This window comes from Cebus imitator, unplaced genomic scaffold, assembly GCF_001604975.1.
Source record: "Cebus imitator isolate Cc_AM_T3 unplaced genomic scaffold, Cebus_imitator-1.0 Scaffold188, whole genome shotgun sequence".
NCBI lineage: Eukaryota > Metazoa > Chordata > Mammalia > Primates > Cebidae > Cebus > Cebus imitator.
In genome coordinates, this window is record NW_016107503.1 from 2,716,619 (window position 1) to 2,738,574 (window position 21,956).

General features: G+C 34.0%; 1 protein-coding gene across 3 annotated transcripts in view; it reads left to right on the plus strand.

Moving 5' to 3' along the window:
* EPHA6 (EPH receptor A6) overlaps positions 1-21,956 on the plus strand; it is a 980,105-nt gene that overhangs the window by 113,751 nt on the left and 844,398 nt on the right. The window contains exon 2 of one of the 3 annotated variants that reach the window (XM_017546191.2): positions 19,205-19,324. The exons of the other annotated variants lie outside the window; for them this stretch is intronic. Coding sequence (XP_017401680.1) covers positions 19,277-19,324 — 48 coding nt within the window. The 5' untranslated portion in view covers positions 19,205-19,276. The remainder of the gene's footprint in view (positions 1-19,204; positions 19,325-21,956) is intronic. 3 annotated transcript variants of the gene reach the window in all.

A 21,956-nucleotide genomic window follows, 5' to 3' on the forward strand; every position in this document is an offset into this window, starting at 1 on the left:
ACACACACACACACACACACACACACACACACAGCGAGACCCTGTCTACACACACACACACACACACACAGCGAGACCCTGTCTGCGCGTGCACACACACACACACACACACAGATACAGCGAGACCCTGTCTACACACACCACACATGGTAACACATGCCTGTAGTATACACACACCACACACGGTGACACATGCCTGTAGTGTGTACACACACACACACACACACACACGGTGACACATGCCTGTAGTCCTAACTAGCTACTCAGGAGGCCAAGGTGGGAGGATTGCTTGAGCTTGGGAGGTCGAGGTTATAGCAAACTATGATTGTGCTACTGTACTCCAGCCAGTGTGACAGAGTGAAAACCCGTCTCAAAAAAAAAAAAATGTGGATTTAATTCTAGGAGAATGACATAATCCAGTCACATTTAAGAAAGATCCCTGTGGCTGTAAATGCTGCTTCATCTTACTTTATATTAGGTACTTTAATTTGTTTTTTCATGGAGGAGCTCTAATTTTCTAAACTTGGTCATATGCCCCTTATATGGTTTTCCTAGCACTGTGACTTAACCTTCGTAGCACATTTTATAATTATAATGAAACAACAAATTGTGAGCTGAGATGCTCGGTGTCTGATTCTACCACCTGCATCATAAGATAGTAAAGATAAAAGTGTCTGGTTTATTGCTGTACTCTCCATGTTTTTTATGTAGTAGTACTCAATAAGCATGTAATGAAGGAGTAATCTGTAGCAATCTAAGCACCATGAATAAGACAGTTATCAAGATTAATAATTTAGCTAAAGAAAACAAAAATTATTATTGATTTAACCTCTTTTCTTTCTCATTCTTTCCTTCCTGAATTGTAGATACCTACCTTTTTCCTTTTCTTAAATATTTACTTAATTGTCTTGATTAATGACAAGTGAATGTTTATTTGGTAAAGTTTTAAGTCATGTAAAAATATTTTTTAGGTATAAAATATGGTTTTAGACAACCATTAGTAAATATTACTGTTGTTAAAAATATTATTCCATGATGATAGCACCCACAAATGTACTTATAAAAGTGTCTGCATTCAAGTAGAATCTACTTAGTATTTTGGTTTTCAAAAGGACAAAATTAATTTCGGCTCTTGAAGTTATGGTTTGACCTTAATAGAGATCAAGAGTTCCAGAGAGCCCAAGATAGCAAATTTCATAGACAGTTTGAGGATACCACTTCGTGATCTTTGGCAAAGGCCAGTGACAACATGGCAGAGTTTAGCAGAGAAAATCCTATTAAAGGAGGTATTCTTAAGAAAGAAGAGAAATCTGAGAATCATCTTCTTTGCTGGCAAACTATGAAAACATATATATAATCTAGAGTAAAGTTGTATATTTTTATTATTTTCATACTGTTTCTGTTACTGAGACAGAAATTAAAAATGTGTTGAAGAAAATTATCTACATTATTTTGTGAGAAAAGGAGAAAGTTTTAAGGTAATAAAATAAAAATTTACCAAAATTACATACTCAGATTAGTTATTAAAAGATGGAGAAAATGTTAGTGACAAAAAGAATAAATCTTTATACAGGTAAGTTAATTAAATCTTTTGTCAGTAGTATTTAAATATTCAATATAGGTACCATGATTGAATCTACTTGCTTATTCCAAATTATGGGCATATTAAGGGATGGATTTTTTAAAAGCTAAAATGGTGATGAAATAAGGATATGTCATTTTAAAGGAAAACATAGGAAAAGAAAGTTAAAGTACATGGCAAATAACATTTAAAATGTAAGGAAAATTTCACAAATATTCAGATGTCTGTTTCTTTACTCTTAAGTTGTACATTTCTTTATATGTATTAACTACTTGTATTTTAATGTTAATAAGAAGGTTCATTTCTGTAAGTGGCACATAAAGTAATTTAGGCTATTTTTCTATACCTAAAGTAAGCCATTGTTCCCTAGTGAAAATTATGGAATTACTGGCATAGTGCACAGAAATGATTACAGATTGTTATTATTTGGCTTGAATGGGAGATGATGAGCAGAATAAAATCAAGGAATACATGTTGTTTACCTACTATTTTACCTACACTTTCAAATTTAATTCTCACAAAAATTCTGTCAGTTATTTATTGTTATTCTCCTTTTATAGATAAGGAACCTGAAGCTTACAAAGTGTAAGACAGTATCTTCCGTAACATCAGTATCTCTCTTTCAGTAAGTCAGGGTTTAAATAAAAATATGCCTCATTCTCATACGTGTCTTTCCCTTTATGCCATAGACCTCTCATATGAGGCTGATAATGAGAGCAATTGCAGCAGCAGCAGTAATAATTATAGAGATAGCACACCCTTACTGTGCTTATTATGTTCCAGGCATTGTTCCTGGCACTTCGTATAAAGTAATTCTATTGAGCTTGAAAAATAACCCTATGAAATAGGTACTGTTTTGTGCCAGTTTTATAGATGAGAAAAAAAATCTGGGAAACAGGAGTAACCACCATTGAATGTGTCATATGGATTTGTGTTATTCCAGAGATGCAAAGTCATAAAATGCAGGTCTTTAATAAACCAAAATACTAAAGATGCTTTCCATTTCAATATGGTTTTAAATATATATCATTCTTTTAATAATTTATTATTTAAAATGCTGTTCATTGAGTGCTAAAATGATTATTAAGTATTCAAGTCCTAAAGAAAGAGAAGACACAGAATAGACCAATCCATATTCATGGATGACTAAAGAATGTTGTGAAAATATTTGAGCCTCTTGGTTCCAGGGACATGTAAAAGGAGTAATTAAATTTACCTTTTGATTTAAGATCTTGGGACAGGGCCTTTGGAAGGTGATCAGCGTTATAAATGCATGTCTAACTGGAAACAGAGGGACTTCCTGATACCGATCTATGTAAAACAGAAAGAAGCAATAGCATAATTGACAATTCTCATAATTATAAATGCAGGGAGCAGCTATCTCCTTTGGGCATCTCCTTTTGGTTTGGTAGCATCTTTACTACTTTTGTTAATATAGTACTATTGTTAGCATTAAACGTCAGGTTAATAAAGACCCTAATGGACTTACTGAACATTTGAGAAAAACATGCCTGTTATACAGGTGGGGTGCAGAAGTGATTGTGGTTTTCGCCATTGAAAGTAATGGCAAAAACCGCAATTACTTTTGCACCAGTCTAATAGTTTTGAAGAGACTCATAGAAAAAACAAGGAGCCACAGAAAGAGAAGCAGAAAAGATAGGGCCCAGTGTGGCGTGAGTAATGAACATATTGAAAGAGCCGCACTCAAAGGTAGGAAGGAAGTTGGGCCTCATATCACAGATTACATAGAAGGTTATTCTTTTGATTGAAAAGATTTATTAGTACTTGAGAATATCATTATTATATGTCTTCAGAACAAAGTGCCATGAGTTCAAAATACTTGTCCATCAGGAAATATAAGAAGCCCAAGCAAATGGCAAAGACCTAATTTGAATAACAATAAAATTTGCAGAATGAGAAATCAAATATTTTATTCATTGACTTATGTAGTCTAATGCCTGGTAATCTCCAAAGTGTGAAAGATTTAGTATTTGTGAATCACTGCTATGCTCTCAGTAGACTGTAGTTTTTGTAATCGCAGCTAAATAATTTGCTTTTCTACAAATCTCCATTAATTTTCCTACATAGTATATTTTAACAGTTTTTTTCCATAGCCAGAATATTGTTCATATTTGCAACCCAGTTAACACACCCACAAATACACATTTTTTGGCTGGGCATGGTGGCTGATGACTGTAATACTAGCACTTTGGAAGGCTGAGGCAGGTGGATCACCTGAGGTCAGGAGTTCAAGACCAGTCTGACCAACAAGGTGAAACCCCATCTCTACTAAAAATACAAAAATTATCTGGGCCTGGTGGCAGGCACCTGTACTTCCAGCTACTCAGGAGGCTGAGACAGGAATTGCTTGAACCTGGGATGTGGAGGTTGCATTGAGCAAAGATGGCATCACTGCTCTCCAGCCTGGGTGACAGAGTGAGACTCTGTCTCAAAAAAAAAAAATGAAACCGTTTTCTTTTTCTTTCATTCTAGTTTTTATTTTTCTCCCCAATACAATAGAAATGCAAAACACCGTTGAAAAAGCTAAGCTTCTTGAGGTCTCCACCTTCCCATCTCTGCAGGAGGCAGTAGTCTGCTCCTATGCACAGTACACCACTGCTACAACCTACAAACAACTACCATTTGAGAAAAACTACTGCGCTAAGGCTATCTATAACCAAAGAATTCATACAGAAACTTGGACCCCTAAAAGCTCCCAGAAGCAAAGCCAAACAATCCTACCCAACATTCATTGCATTCACGCCTTGAAAGGGAAACATATGTCTCACCAAACAAAAGTAAATTCAAAAATAAGAAGTAAGAAGTGACAGCCTCCCCAGGTGAGAAGGAAGCAGTGTAAGAACTCCAGCTTCATGAAAAAATGTTATTATGACACCCCCAAAGGATAACATAGGCTTCATAGCAGTGGATCCTAACCAAAACGAAAATTCGGAAGTGACAGATAAGGAATTCAGAAGTTGGACTGTAAGAAAGCTGAGTAAAATCCAAGAGGAAGTTGAAAACCAGCAACAAAACTTATGTCTAAAAAAACATGAAACATTACTAACCCTTACTACTTTATATTTTCTATATTTTTAGTATCCTCCCTCTACCCCATCCCACCTTGACAATCATGACACACTAAATTATTTTAATAACCTGAACATGATGAGATTTTCATTTCAGAAACATTAGAACACAAAAAAGGATTATACTTTGTAGATAGCAAAAAGTATCTATATGCTAGAGATTTTCTCATATGCTAGAGGTTAAAATAGATTTTTGAAGGGAAAAAGCAATCAATGGCATATTTTCCAACTGGATAATATTATATTCTAAGTTTATGCATTAAACTTTGATGATCTGATGTTATTAAACATGAAAAAATAATACTTTTAAATCCTTTGCTTTATGATTTAAATAGTTGTGTTATATTAAGAGAAGTTGTACTGTCAGTGACAGTTAATATATAAAGGAGTTACTTTTTGGATAAAATTTCTTTACATTATTATTCCTTAACCATTCAGTGATGGAAGGCAATGTGTAAGGCAGCAAAGAGATAGGAGTAGGGAATGCATTTGAAATCATATACACTGCAATTTTATATTGTGGGACCTTTTATAAGGCTGTTTTAAATTGAGTTTTAATACTGTTTTATTTAAAGTAATTTGTAGCTGTTTTTAATAGTATTTTATGGGAAAAATATGCATTTAAAACTTGGGCTTTAAGTATGTACAAAATATATAGGAAGATATCATTGTATTTTTTAAAAATACATGCTTGAGGTATGTGCTAGAAACCCTTTGCGAAGGGATTTTGATACAGAGCATTTTGTACAAGCTCTCATAAAGAAAGTTAATGTTTGAGCTTCAAAGCAAATGAGTAAATGAGCAGAAAACTTATACAATTTCATTTTAGTTCTAACCTGTTTGAAAAAAATTTATAGCTATAAAACTTAAATTGTTTATATCACTGAGACAAACCGTAATATTTTATACAATCTATAGCAGAGAAATTAGTTTATTTTAAAATCTTAAATTATAATCGAGTGTCTTATAGTTAAGCATAAGTTGTCATGATTTCTTTAATATCTTCAAAATTAACTACAAAAGCAAATTTTATAGTTAACATAAAATCAAATGTTACTTTTATTGACTCTATTATTCATAACTAAAATGTGGGCAACCATGAAACATAGCCACTTTTAATAAATGGGTAATGGAAAAAAGTATCTTTGCTATGTGGCATGATATGTTGTACTTTTAATGTTAATATCAGTAGAAATAAATAGATCATCTGTTAGTATACTACAGTGAAAACCAGGAAAATATGAAGCATCATGAGCTTCAACATTAGAAAAACTTTTCAAGAATGACAGAAGGACATAGATTTAAGCTTGTGAACATGGATTAAATGTACACATGTGTGCATAAAATGTAAAATAAAAGAAGCTTTAGGAAGAATTCAAGTAAAATTTGTGACAGGGTAATAGATTCCATAGAAATTCATAGAAGTACATTGATATTACCTGCAAAGGAATGTTGTCTCTTGCTTAAAAATGACTCATTTAGTTACTTCATTTAATTTAGCTTTAGGGAATATTTTTTATATTTATATCTATTTCAATAAGAGAAACCATCTTTTTTCAGTCTACTGAGGCAGAGGTTATAATTGAGTGTAATAACTTTTAGATATTGGATACTATTTAAAGTTTAGCTATAGAAATCTATGCCTTTAGCCAAAGTAGAAATATGTGTCCCTCTCTAAGAATACTTTTCTTAATATTTCTTTATTTGACAGATCACTTTGCTGCAAGCTTTTTGTGCTATTAAGTACAGCCGGATTTTTTTCTTTATTTTTCTTCCTGTTAGGTCCAAGAATTATTTAACTTTACAGGAGGAGAAAAAGAGTGCATAAAAATCATAGTACATATTTTAGAGCATATCTCAAAAGTTTGAAGTCCTCCTTTGCTATTACCCAGTTATTTTATTCAGCTAATGAATCAAAAACAGTTTTAAGTATTAGAATAAAACCTAAAATCATGTGCTGCTAGAACAAACAACAGGAAAATCAATGACTGTGAAGTAGGCAGAGACTTCTTAAGGACTACTCAAAATACTTGCATTACAAGTCAAGTTAGTGAAATAAGAAAAAGGGCAAGAGAAGTCAATTTTATATTTTGCTTTTAATCAAAAGTGGTTGTTAAAGGAAAACATTAATAACCTTTAGCGGAGCTATTTTGTGCTTCTGTGAATTTTCTTTTTTAGTGGCATCTCTTCCTAAAACCAAAGATTTTTGAATTTAAACTTAAGATGAAATCAATTGATAGAAAATGAGACTAATTATGGAAAAAGAAAAGGTGCAGCAGATTTAAGGGCATAACATTCATCTGCTTATTAGAAAAATGCCCTTTTATTATACTGCAGTGTAGGGAAAGTAGCAAAAAATACTGAGTAAAATGAAAACCTGCGTTAGTTTATTCAGTGCACAATGTATTTACTGAATATTTAGTGCCAAAGACCTGCTTTTCAGGCGTTCTTAAAAGGTGATGTCAAAATTATCTTGGTCAATTAAGTTCTGTTTACAAAAACCAACCAGTAAACATATTTGTATTTAGATCCTTTTATTGATATGTAAGTCTTTTTTTTGTCATTTAATTATCTGTATTACAGAAACCTGTAAGGAGTGTGTGTGTGTGTCTGTGTATGTGTGTGTGTGTATGTAAACCTATAACTCATCATATTTTAATATGTATATACACTTTAGGATGTGTATATGTAAATCTGTATATTTGTGTGTTTCAGGGAATCCTCCCACTTATTTAAATAACTGCATTAAATGGGCTTGAACTTGAATTTCTTGTTCTCTGCAATGAAAATTTAAATAATTGGAATTCACAGACATCATAGAATAGAAATAATTTGTTCTAGTTTTGAATAGAATTTGAAACACTAGTTTATGTAGCCTTCAAGAAGAAGAAAACTGTATTTAATCCAACATTGTATAGATTATCAAAGGATACTGCAGGTTCTCTTTGTCCAGAATTCTTTAAGACCATTAATTACCTGTGTAAGAAACGAGTTAATTCTCTTGCAGATATCTAAAAATACTATCTTTGTTTAGATTAATTATGTTATACTTTATAACTGAGGAACATACATATAACTATATCTCAAAAACTATTTAGAACAATATATATAGCAAAAACTCAATTATGGTAATTGCAGTAGTGGCATATGTGATTTTAATTTTCATTCATTATTGACAGTATAGTATTACTTCCTGAAAGTCACTAAATGAAAATCAGTAAGTGCTTATTTTTCTTTTTCATATCATACATGGAGCATATTAATTAGCTACACAAATCATTTGACAGTTTTATTCATGATATTAATACTTTTCAAATATATATGTTTGATAAAACATTTTTTAAAACTTAAAAAGTATCCAGAAAACTTAAACATAAGCATTTAAATCACGTACTTTAATGAGTATTGCCTTTTTTCTAAAGTATGTTGTTAAAATAGTCATCGTTATGAATTGATACAATCTCTCAGTGCCTTCATGAAGTTCCCTTCAGCGTAAATGACTGAAGAATATGACATAAATTAATTTTCAGGGATAGTTTTGAATTTTTTAAAAAATAAATACCTTTTTTTTTTTTTTATGACAGAATCTGACTCTCATCCAGGTGGAGTGCGGTCATGTGATTCCAGCTCATTGCAACCTCTGCCTCTGGGTTCAAGCAATCTTCCCACCTCAGCCTCCCAACTAGTTGTGACTACAGGCATATGCCACCATGCCTGGCCAATTTTTGTATTTTTAATAGAGAGGGGGTTTCACCATGTTGGCCAGGTGGGTCTCAAACTCTAACCTCAGGTGACCAGCCTACCTCGGCCTCCCAAAATGCTGTGACAAGCATGAGCCACTGCACCCAATCTAAAAGATTTAACTTTTGATGACTTTTATGGGTGTATTTGTGATAATGTAGAAACCAGCTTGATGGGGCTGATGTGACAATTTAAATATTTAGAAGAATAATGTGAATCAACTGAAGTTGATTGAAACACATTAATTATATTAAAATCCACAAGTCTACCGTAATATCTAGAGAGAGAAAGAAAAAGATAATGCCAAAACAAAAAGCCTTTTTTAAGAAAAATATTAGCTATTATACCAAATCTTTACCCTGAAAATTTGTAATTAAGGAAAGAATTAAAAACATATATGTTCATTTTCTAGTAGAAACTCTATTTCTGGTTAACCAGATGGTTCCAGTGGATGAGAGACAGTATTCATTACAGAAAATGCCTCCTGCTAAATAAAGAAGTAATGATAGAATTAGAAACCACCATTTTCAAAACCTAACAGAATAATTAATTCAGCAAAGATTGTCAAAGAATGGTAAAATCACTAAGTGAAATGTTTGAGGAAAAGAACTGTTCAGATGAGAAAGGAAGAAACAACCAAATGCAAGATGTAGACCTTGATTGGATAGGTAAATTTGAAAATACATTTTTCAGATAACATTAATCCATATCAGTTTTATCATATGTGAAAGTGTATTATGGTTATATAAGAAACTGTATTTTTCAAAGAGTCTGACTAAAGTATTTAGAATTAAAATGTTGTATCTAAAATCTAACAAATGATAAAAATGTATAATATTTGTAATTATTAAATCAAAGCAATACAATTCATTCAACTTTTTTTTCCAGCTTTTAAGTTCAGGAGTATATGTGCAGGATGTGCAGGTTTGTTACATAGGTAAATATGTGCCATGGTGGTTTGCTGCACAGATTATCCCATCACCTATATATTAAGCCCAGCATCCATTAGCTATTCTTCTGGATGCTCTCTCTCTCCCCAAGTCCCACTTCACAGGCCCCAGTATGTGTTGTTTCTCCATGTGCCAATGTGTTCCCATCATTTATCTCTGACTTATAAGTGACAACATGCAGTATTTGATTTTCTGCTTGTGTGTTAGTTTGCTGAGGATAATGGCTTCCAATTCCATTCATGTCCTGCAAAGGGCATGATCTCATTCATTTCTGTGGCCGCATAGTATTCTGTGGTGAATGTGTACCACATATTCTTTATCTAGTCTATCACTGATGAGCACTTAGTTTTATTCCTTGTCTCTGCTATTGTGAATAGTGCTGCAGTGAACAAATGCACACATGTATCTTTATAATAGAATGACTTATATTCTCTTGGGTATATACCCATTTATGGGATTGCTGGATCAAATGGTATTTCTGCCTCTAGATCTTTGAGGAATTGCCACACTGTATTCCACATTGGTTGAACTCATTTACACTCCCACCAACAATGAAAAAAACATTTCTTTTTCGCTACAGCCTAGCCAGCTTCTAATATTTTTTGACTTTTTAAATAATTGGCATTATGATTGGCATGAGTGGTGTATCATTGTGGTTTTGATTTGCATTTCTCTAATGATCAATGATGTTGAAAAGTTTTTTCCATATAACTGTTGGCAGCATGCATGTCTTCTTTTGAGAAGTGTCTGTTCATGGCCTTTGCTCATTTTTTAATGTTTTTCTTTCTTTAATTTTTTAAGTATCTTGTAGATGCTGGATGTTAGACCTTTGTCACACAGACAGATTGCAAAAAAGTTACCTCTTCTCAAGAAGTGTTTAACTTATGAAAATTTCTGTGGAAAATGAGTTTTGCTTTTCTACCACATTTTCAGGCTGCAAATTTTCTAAACTTTTTTATTCTTTTCTTTTAAACATAAGTTCCAGTTTCAGATAACCTCTCTCCAGTTCAAAGTTCCACAGATCTCTAGGGCGGAGGCAAAATACTGCTAGTCTCTTTGCTAAAGGATAGTAAAAGAGTGACCTTTGCTCCAGTTCCCAATTATTTTCTCATCTGGATCTGACCACCTCAGACTAGACTTCATTATCCAAATCATTATCAGATTTTGGTGAAAACCATTCAATACATCTCTAGGAAGCTCCAAACTTTCCCTCATCTCCCTGTTACCCTGTTCCAAAGTCACTTCCACATTTTCAGGTTATCTTTATATCAATGTCCCACTCTGGTACCAATTTCCCGTATTTGTCCATTTTCATACTGCTATAAAGATATTACCTGAGATTTGGTAATTTATAAACAAAGGAAGTTTAATTGACTCACAATTCTACATGGCTGGACAGACCTCAGAAAACTTTCAATCATGGCAGAAGGGGAAACAGATACATCTTACATGGCAGCAGGCAAGAGAACGAATATGTGTAGAAGGAACATCAAACACAGAACTGTCAGACCCCATGAGAACTCAGTCACTATCAGGAGAACAGCATTGGGGAAATCACCCCCATGACCCAGTCACCTCCCCAGGGTCCTTCCATGGACATGTGGAGATTATGTAGATTATAATTCAGATGAGATTTGCATGGGGACACAGAGCCAGACTATATCAGTTCTCTAGTCCTTTTAGTTGTAATATTAGGTTGTTAGCTTAAGATCTTTATAGGTTTTTGATATGACCATTTATTGCTATAAATTTACCTCTTAACAGTGCTTTAGCTGCATTCCAGAGATTCTGATATATTAGCTCTTTGTTATCATTAGTTTTAAATAACTTGATTTTTGCCTTAATTTCATTAATTACCTAAGAGTCATTCAGGAGCAGGTTGTTCAATTTTCATGTAATTGTGTGGTTTTGAGTGAGTTTCTTAATATTTAGTTCTGACTTGATTACATTGTGGTCTGAGAGACAGTTTGCTAGGATTTCAGTTCTTTTGCATTTGCTTTGGAGTGTTTTACTACTGATTATGTGTCAATTTTAGAATAAGTGCTATGTGGTGATGAATGTATATTCTGTTATTTTTGGATGGAGTGTTCTGTAGACATTTATGAAGTCCACTTGACTCAGAGCTGAGTTCAGGTCCTGAATTTTAATTTTCTCTGTTGATGATTTGTTTAATATTGTCAGTGGGGTGTTAAAGTTTCCCACTATTATTGTGTGGGAGTCTAAGTCTCTTTGAAGGTCTCTAAGAACTTGCTTTGTGAATCTGGATGCTCCTGCGTTGAGTGCATATATATTTAGGATAGCACTTCTTGTTGGATTGAACCCTTTACCGTTATGTAATGCCCTTCTTTGTCTTTTTGATCTTTGTTAGTTTAAAGTCTGTTTTACCAAGATTTAGGACTACAACCCCTGTTTTTTTCTGTTTTCCATTTGGTTAATTATCTTCAATCTCAATATTTTGAGTCTTTGTGTACCTTTGCATGTGAGATAATCTCTTGAAGACAACATATGTGGGTCTTGGCGTTTTATCCAACTTGAAGATGACATACCAGTGGGTCTTGGCTTTTTACTCAAAAGCCCAAGCTGTACCTTGGCCTCTTTTTGCCATGACTGGAGCTGAAGTGGTTAGGATATAGGCTACTAAGTCCTGCAGCCATTCTATGTCTTTTAATTGGAGCATTTAGCCCATTTTCTTTTAAGGTTAGTATTTTATATGTGGATTTGATACTGCCATCATGATGCTAGCCAGTTATTTTGCAGACTTGTGTATGTGACTGCTTCATAGTGTTGCTGCTTTGCGTCCTGCAATGTGTTTTTATAGTAGCAGCTAATGGGTTTTCCTTCCATATTTAGTGCTTACTTCAGGAGCTCTTGCAAGGCAGATCTTGTTATGATGAATTCCCTCGGCATTTGTTTATCTGAAAAGGATTGTATTTTTCCCTCAGTTATGAAGCTTAGTTTGGACAGATGTGAAATTCTGGGTTGGCAATTTTCTTTTTTAAATATTGGCCCCACTCTCTTCTGGCATGTAGGGTTTATGCTGAGGGGTCTGCTGTTAGTCTGTTGGGCTTCCCTTTCTAGGTGACCTGGTCTTTCTTTCTGGCTGCCCTTAACATTTTTTCTTTTGTTTTAACCTCTGATGCTTATGTACCTTGTTGATCTTCTTGTGGAGTATTTTACTGGGGTTCTTTTCATTTCCTGAATTTGAATCTTGGCCCCTCTTGTTAGGTTGGGGAAGTTTTCCTGGATGATATTCGGAAGTGTTTTCCAAGTTGGTTCCATTCTCCTTGTCTCTTTTGGTACCCCAAGCAATCATAGGTTCAGCCTCTTTACACAGTCCCATATGTCTCAGAGGTTTTGTTTATTACTTCTTTTTTCTCTGTTCTTGGCTGCTTTTCTTATTTTAGAAAGATATTCTCAGGCTGAGATTCTTTCCCCAGCTTAGGCTCCTCTACTTTTAATACTTGTGATTGTGTTGTGAAATTTTTGTAGTGTGTTTTACAGGTCCAGCAGGCTAACTATCATTCTCTCTAAACTGGCTATTCTGGCTGTCAGCTTCTGTATTGTTTTATCATAATTCTTAGCTGCTTTGCACTGGGTTACAATATATTCCTTTAGATCAGCAAAGTTTGTTATTACCTACCTTTTGAAGCCTATTTGTGTCATTTCAGCCATCTAAGTGTCAGCTCAGTTCTGAGCCCTTACTGTAGAGGTGTTGCAGTCATTTGCAGAAGGGGCATTCTGTATTTTTGATTTTTCAGCATTTTTGTGTTGATTTTTTATCATCTTTTTGGGTTTTTCTACCTTCAGTCTTTAGGATTGCTGACCTTTGAATGGGGTTTTTGTGAGGTCTTTTGTATTGATGTTGTTTTCTGCTTGTTTTTCTTTTAATAGACCACCCTTCTGTAGGTCTGCTGCAGTTTGCTGAGGGTCCACTCTATACCCAAGTTGTCTTAGATTTTCCAGTACCTGCAGGTATCATCATTGATGGCTGTGAAACAGCAAACATGGCAGCCTCCTCCCTCTGGAAGCTCCATCCTGGGGGAGTACTGATTTGTTTCCAGCTTGAACATTCCTTTAGGAGGTGTCTGGAGACCCCTATTGGGAGGTCTCCCCCATTCAAGAGGAATAGGATCAGTAACCTGCTTAAAAGAAGCTGTCTGGCCAGACATGGTGGCTCACACCTGTAATCCAGCACTTTGAGAGGCTGAGGTGGGCAGATCACCTGAGGTCAGGAGTTTTAGACCAGCCTGGCCAACATGGTGAAACCCTGTCTCTAGTAAAAATACAAAAATTAGCTGGGTGTCATGGCAAGCACCTGTAATCTCAGCTACTTGAGGGATTAAGACAGGAGAATCGCTTGAACCTACGAGGTAGAGGTTACAGTGAGCCAAGATTATGCCACTGCACTCAGCCTGGGTAAGAGTGAGACTCTGTCTCAAAAAAGAAAAAAAGAAAAAAGAAAAAGAAAAGAAAAAGGCTTCTGACTGCTTTTTGGTAGAGCAAGTGTGCTGCTTTTGAGTTCCCATCAGCCCTGATTGTTATGGGCTCTCCACAGCCCAAAGGCGGGAATGACTGAGAAGCCAGAACAACCAAGATGGTGGCCCGTGTCACCTCCCAGCTGCTTTGTCTTAGATGGAAATTGGACCTCTGTCCATAGAAAACTGGCCGAGTCCCAGCTGAAGCCCTGGCTGGGAGGTCCCACCCAGTGAGGAGGAATGGATCAGCGTCCTGCTTTAAGAAACAGTCAGCTTGCAATCTGGTAAACCAGCTGTGCTTCACTGGGGAACCCTTTCTTGTCTGGACTGTTCGGACTCTCAAAATCCAGCTGGCTGAAATGGCTGAGTCCACGTAACCACAAGACGGTGGCCACACCTCACCACAGGGGCTCTGTTTTGGGTAGAGATCAGAGTTCTGTCTACAGAAAACTGGCTGGGCTGGCTGAAGCCTGGCTGGGAGCTCCCACTTAGTGAGGAGGAATGAATCAGGGTCCTACTTAAAGAAGCAGTCTGGCTATGATGTGGCAAAGCGGCTGTGCTGCACTAAGGGGACCTTTTAGACTGTTTGCACTCTCCAAAGACAGCAGGCTGGAATGGCTGAGTCAACCAAACTGATGAGATGGTAGTTGCCTTTTCCCCTGGGGAGCTCCTTCCCCTCTCAGACAGGCCCCACCCTGTCGCAATTAGCTGGTTGGAATATCCAGCCAGTGAGTCCTACCTTGTGAGGTGCCATAGAAGCGGGGCCCTCAGAACACCGCTGCTGGGCTCCCTGGATTCAGCCCCTTTCTAGGGGTGTGCATGGACCTGCCTTATCAGAGTCCCACACATGGTCGTTAGGGATCCTGGAGCCAGAGTAAGTGAAGCTGCTGGGTTTGTGTGTGTGCCTGAGCAGCTGCTCTGCTGGGACTCCACACAGTCCTATGTGTTGGACGTAGGCCCACATGGCCTGGGGTCATGAGGGGATCTTCTGATCTATGGGTTGCGAACATCCATGAGAGGAGATTGGTTTCCCCAGGAGGGTCATACAGTCATTCACTGCCTCCCTTGGTTGGGGGTGGGAGTTCCTTGGCTCTGCGTTGTTCTAGGGTGGGTCATTGTCCTACCCTTCTTTCCTTCATTCTCTGTGGATTGAGTTATTTGCCTGATCAGTCCCAATGTGAGAACCTGGATATTATAGTTGAAGGTGCTATATTCATTCACCCCTTTCATTTCTCTGTGTGAGTGCTGTGGACTGCAGCTGCTTCTAACTGGCCATCTTTGCCCCGTCATGTACTTCATTCAACTTTATTTCCTTTGTTTATCCTTTACTCTTTGGGGAGAAAATTTTTGAAATATTTTTAAAATACAGAATGTACTTCAATTATTCAGCCTACCTTTTACATTTACTTTACCAACATCCTTTAAAAAGAGAGAACTGGTTTTCTATTATTTAACATATATTCACATTACTTAAACCATACACATTAGAAATAACGAAAAATAATTATGAATATTCAGTAAAATTTATCTATAGAATCTAGAAGGCATTAAATTGCTTTAGTATGTTTTCTGCTATATTCAAACCCAGGTTCAGCTGCCCACCGCTTGAAAGCCAGACAGGAAGCACAAGGGTTAGTGGGAAGGAAAGCAGATTTATTTGGAAAGCCAGAGAGTTAGCAAACTGAGCAGACGGTGGACTGTAATTGCAAATTAGTTCACCACCATCTCTAAAGTGCATGATTGTAAAAAGTGGTGTGTATTTTTTGGATATTTTAAAGTTTTACAAATATTTTAAATGTATATGTATTTGAAAAATATTAATGTCATAAAAACATGCAAAATTATTTAGTTATATGCTTCTCTATGTATGATCTGAAAAAAAAATTTAATTTACTATAAGTGTATTAAAAGGGAAACTTGGTATAGGAGACATACAGGAGTGGTATAGGGTGCAGAGTCTGTGTGTCTTTGTTCCAAAGGCTTATCTTGGGTAATCATCCATCTGGATGTAAGTATGGCATTATTTTGACTTCAGCCCCATGGTGGTAGACTAATTTTTTGCAACTCCCCTTAAGAAGGAGGTTTCCTCAATCAAGGATCCATTCCTGGTTTGTTTTGAGATTAGCCTCTGGAATTTCCTAAGCAAGGATATAACTGATAAGAACATACTGACAGAGGGAAGTGTCTAGAGAGGGACAAAGGATGAAGAAGGGGTGAAATGGGAGGGAAAGAAGAAAAAGTAGGTGATTAAAATACACTTTAAAAATGAGGTTGCGGTTATATTCCTTTTACTTAAAATATGCTGTTGTATTTCCAAGTTTCTAACATTGCAGGCCTTTGTTATTTACCTAATTAGTTTTTAGCTAAATATGTTTATAAAAACTTTAAGCATTTTCATGATTTTAGAATGCAGACTTGGACACAGGCAAATATCTGAACAGCAAATAGTAACTTTTCTTAGAATTTTCCTAACTCTACTTTGATTTCCAAAGTTCTGCAAGTGAAATTAGTTATAACAGATTTCTCTTATAATTGTAATTTCATTAACACCATATAAGAAATGGGAAAGTAAGAAAGATTCATGATCAAATTGCAGATCACCATGAAAGTACAAGACAGTTTGGAATATTAGAGTTTCTTAGAAGAATAATTTAGTTTCAAATTTTAAGGACACAGTGTAAGTTTATTATTGTAAATTTTCAAGTGAAATAGGAAAGTTTTATATGTGACACAAATAGTTGTGAATTGAGGAATAAGCGAAGAGAGTATGGGTATTGAATGTGTTTTGGATAACATAAAGAACATGATGATTATTCCGTTATGTAAGATGAAATGACCGAAGAATAGTTGTCACTATTTGGAAGAAATGGCTTTGGTATTTTATGACTCAATTTTTGTAACAATTGATGCAAAAGGCCCTGAAGTAATTTAGGGTGATAGTTATTTAATGTACCAAATAAATAAGTTTGAGATTTATTACAACCAAAATCATATTATTTACTGATATTTTTACAAATGTCTGAAAATATGGCATTTTTGGTTTTTACACATTCTGCCTCTCTTACACACACACACACACACACACACACACACCCTTTTTAGGGAGTTTGATTTTCTTTAAACAGCTGAGTTTACGCAAGTAATTTTTTTCAAGGAAAGAACTTTTGCAAAATGAGTCTTAAGTCAGTTATATGAACTTTATAAGGATCAATAACAATTTGAAATATTTTCTTCAACAAGCCGAAGACATAAATGTTACTTACATCCAAATAATCCACTGATTATAAAGCTTTAGATATACATCACTGCTAGTAGTTACTCAAGGGCTGAGGTCCGTATGTTCATAGGTTTTTATCATAGACGGCTGTCTCTAACCACACTTTCAATTGAGCATGTTTTCTGAGTATTCAATGTTAAATTATTTTTGTTAAATGTCTGCAATATTATGTTGGTGAACACCTTCACATTAGAAGTCTCTGTCATTAAATAATAGACTTTTCGCTACAATATTGTATTTTTCATGCTAAAATAAGGTATCAAAAGTTTCATTTTAAAAATATGAAATACATTGTTCTATTCTAATGGGTTTTATCCACAGGGACGAGTAAATGTGCACATATTTAAGCCACAGAGAAGGCTGTTCATAAATAGACTACTTCTCTTTGACTGAGTAGACCATTTTTATTTTAACTTAAATGTCCTGGGAGGTAGTATCAATTTCTGTCAGATTTTTATTCCTTGCAGATTTAATCTTCATTTCCATTTTTAGAGTTTATTCTTTATGATCCATTTTTATTTTACCTTATACCATTATTATTAAATTATAGTAGCATATTTGGTATTTTTTATTTTAGTTGTAAATTACCACTTTTATAAGTGATAATTTGTTTTCAGAACTATTTTTTCTAACATACCTTATTAACCATGGTTTTAAAATAATCAAATATGAATTTCTAGAATTATCAGACAAAATATAATAAGCAGAAATAATTGTTTTTATTGGTTTTGTGTTTTGTTAAGCAAACTACCTATTGGTTATAAGTTTACCCTATGTATAACTATGTTATAGTAATATGGTAAGTGGCTACAGGAATATTTGTAAAATTTATATTATTTACATTGTTTACAATATTTTCAAATATTAGTGGTTTATGTAAAATTATAAATTAAGAGGGGATAATTAGAAAGTCCAATGAAATTTAAATAAATATTCACAAATTAAGTACCATAAAATAATCAATTCAAATGTCCTTTTCATGAAAGACTGTCAATCCTAAATATGAAAACAGAGTTAGAAAAAACATCTTTTAAGTATGATAACTTTAAATATTAACTTTGCTCCTAACATTATAAAATTATCTTCTCCATTACTTGTTTTTAATATACTATTATAAAGAAATAGGGATGTGCTATTTATTTTTATATTAACTTTCAATCATAATATACAGATTCAAATATTGGTCCTCTAATGTCTACCCAAGCCTTATACGAGTTTAAATGATCCAGTAGCACTAAGAGCATTTAGATTAATGGTTACTGTTTTAGCAACCTCTCTTCTTTGAATACTTACTACCATGTTCATTTTCACTAAACACGAAGACAATACGCCAACAACATTTTAATATGTTTTAGAAATAAACTATAACTAAATTATCAGTAGGTTAACTACCTGAAAGATAGCCAATACTGTGGAAAAATAAAATAAAAATATATTTTTATCTTCCAATTAATGACTGATTATTTGAACAAATTAAGAATGATTAATAATTCCAGAATATAATATTATCTTTTCCATACCAGGTTAAAAATATAATTTGTGATATTTTAATTTTGATTAAACATTTATGCATATTTTAACTATTATATAAATATATGACATATATAAAACTACTATAGGTATTCTACATGGAAATACTTCCTATTACATAATTCATTTAATATATTCTAGATATTAAAAGAGTATATTATATTTAAATATTTTTGAAAATATATAAATACAGCATATTAAAAATTCCAGATTGTTGTGAAGCATCATATTTCATTTTATATAAAGGATACTATCCTTAAAATTATATATATTTATTGTAGTTCAGCTTGCCTTAAAAATTATATGTATGTATGTGTAGTGCTAAGGATATTTCTGATCTAATTCACACATGCATATTTTCAAATATATCCTGATTTGAGTTAATTCAATGCATTTATATTTATATTGAGGATATTATTAATTTAACATGGGAGGACCCATTAGTGAAAATGAATATTTAGTGTCATATCATATAGCACCTTCACTGTGCAGAGTTGCTAAAACAGTATGGAACAAACCTCCTAAGGAAAATTTGATATAGCTTTCCTATGCTTTTCCAGACCTATTTTCAACACTGCTAAAAGGGGGGAAAATTCAAGAAGGCACTGAAGAGACCATCTCACCAGAACCTGATGTTACTTCTCCTCTGGATGTACATGCTGCAGCTCCATAGGAGCCAGGTTGGAAAAGTTTCTAGGAAAACAACATATTCATTTATGACATGTATTTTTTAAGTCGAAAGATATTTTTGTATGGGAATTTGTCATTTTAGGCCCCAGAGTTGAGTACATTAAAAAGTTCACATTTTAGTTTCAACTTAACATTTATTTCTTAAATGTTTTTTAAAATATCAATAAAAAACATTTGGCTTTTCAAAAATATGTTTGAAATGTAATGGTTTTAAAGCATGCAAAATTAGCTAATTAAAAAAGTCATATGTCTGCTTTATATAAACCTAAAAAAAGAATATCAAGCTGTTATGAATCCATTATAATGATAGAGTATGAAGTTAAATTATAAAATTTATGTCAAAAATTTCAAGCTTTTTTGTGTATATTATATAACTGGCAGTGGGCAATTTCTGTAATTCTTTTTTTTTCCTGTAACTTCAAGCTCAAGGAAATGCATAATATTGCTCTTGGTTTTAAGTTCAAGTTTAAAAGTAATAAGTATTCATATGTTCGTTTCCTAAGCTTAGGAGAACTCTGGAGATATGATCCAGGGGATTCCAAAATGACCTTGAAAGGGCATTTTTTAAACTAAAACTAATTTCAAGACCTAAGTTTTATAGTCAATTTACTGTGCAATAGCACACCAGGATTTATTCCTCCTAACTGTAGCTTTGTATCCATTGACGAGTCTCTCGCTATCCGTCCCCAGCCTCTTGTAACCACTATTGTCTTTACTTCTGTAAGATCAGCTCGTTTAGATTCCACATATGTGTGAGATCATGTAATATTTGTCTTTCTGTGCCTCACTTACTTCATTTCCTCCAGATTCATCTGCGTTGCAGCAAATGACAGGATTTCATTCTTTTTATGTCTGAATAATATTCCTTTGTGTGTATATATATTTTTTCTTTATCCATTCATCTGTTACCTATTGTATTCTGTATTTCAAAATAGCTAGAAGAGAGGACTATAAATGTTCTCACTACAAAAATGATAAATGTGTGATGTGATGTGTATGCTAAATACTCTGATTTGACTTTTACACAGTGTACACATGTATCCAAACATTATCTCCCTACTTCATTCTGTTCCTGCTACAGTTTTCATTGTTTTATAATTTCAGCATTTCAGTTACTCTAGATAAAATTTGGATTCTACTTAATTTTACTTTTTCTCAAACTATATTTTCAATTGAGCAACGCATATCTGTGATTTTACCTTAAAAATATATCCAGAATTCGGTTGACTTTTACCACCATTATTGGAAGCAGTCTGGTTCATGATACCACCATCTTTCCCCTAGATTCATATAATCATAATATAAGTGGATATTCTGATTCCATACTCACCTCCATGCCCAATGGTCTGTTTTCCTGTATAGAACTTTGCTGTTCAATATGGAACTCCAGAGCTGATGGAGTCCTTGAAATGAAGTAGTCTTCACTCTGTATTGTCTGAATTGCAAAGTGAGGCAAATTCAATCATCAGCTGACCTGTACACGATCAAGGTTAATGAAGCTTGTGTAAGCCATGCATTCGAGTTATAACAGATTACCAGTTTACTCAAATATGTGGCATATATTACCTATATTTTTTAAGTAGAAAGATATTTTGGAGGTATATAAACCTACAAAACCCTACAAAATAAAAACACAGACCTGTGTTACTTTGGTCAGGTCACTTAACAATTCCATATGTAGCTTTCTCATCTGTAAAATAACTTGATACTACCTACCTTTCTAGGTATTTTTGGAGGGTTAAGTAGAATGATAAATTTAAAGCATTTAGTGGAGCACATTAATTACAGATTTCTATTATAATTAATTGATGAAAAAATATATATCTGTAAATGCCAACACAATTAGTAGATTTAAGTTGAGAAATTTATCTTAAACGCTACAGAAAAGTTAAAAAGAATAAATATATGATCTTGTTACAATTGATGACCCTACATTGATACATTATTATCAACCACAGTTCATTTACATTAGGATTCACACTTTTTGTTGTACATTCTATGGATTTAGATAAATTTCACATACCATGTGTCTAGCATTATAGTATACAGAATATTTTCCTTGCCCTAAATATTCTCCATACTCTGCTTGTTCATCCCTCATTCCTACCTAACCCTTGGCAACCACTAATCTTTCTCTGTACCAGTTTTTTCATTTTCTAGAACATCGTGTAGTTTTATTTATACATTGTGTAGTCTCTTAAGATAAACTTCTTTAATTTATTTATGTGCCTAAGTTTCTTCCATGTCTTTCCCCTACGTGATAGCTTATTTCTTTGTAGTGCTGAATAATATTCCATTGTGGATGTATATGGGATTTTTGAAAATGTGATCCTGTACCTATTCTGGATATTTTCCCCAACTATTTTTAAATAAGTATAAAGGTAAAAACTGCTTTTTATTTGGCAAAGTTTATCTTTGCATGACTTTTAAAATGGATATACTCATCCAAAACTTGGACTGTCTTATAGATCAGTTGTTTTCATATATACTTTATTTGTTCCTGTATGTCTTACATTTCGTTGAGGAAAATTTATATCGTTGCTTGTCAGCTACCACATTAAGTTGCTTATGATTCCTCTACCTGTATTCTTTTACAGTTCATGTGTAACCTTGGTGTAATTT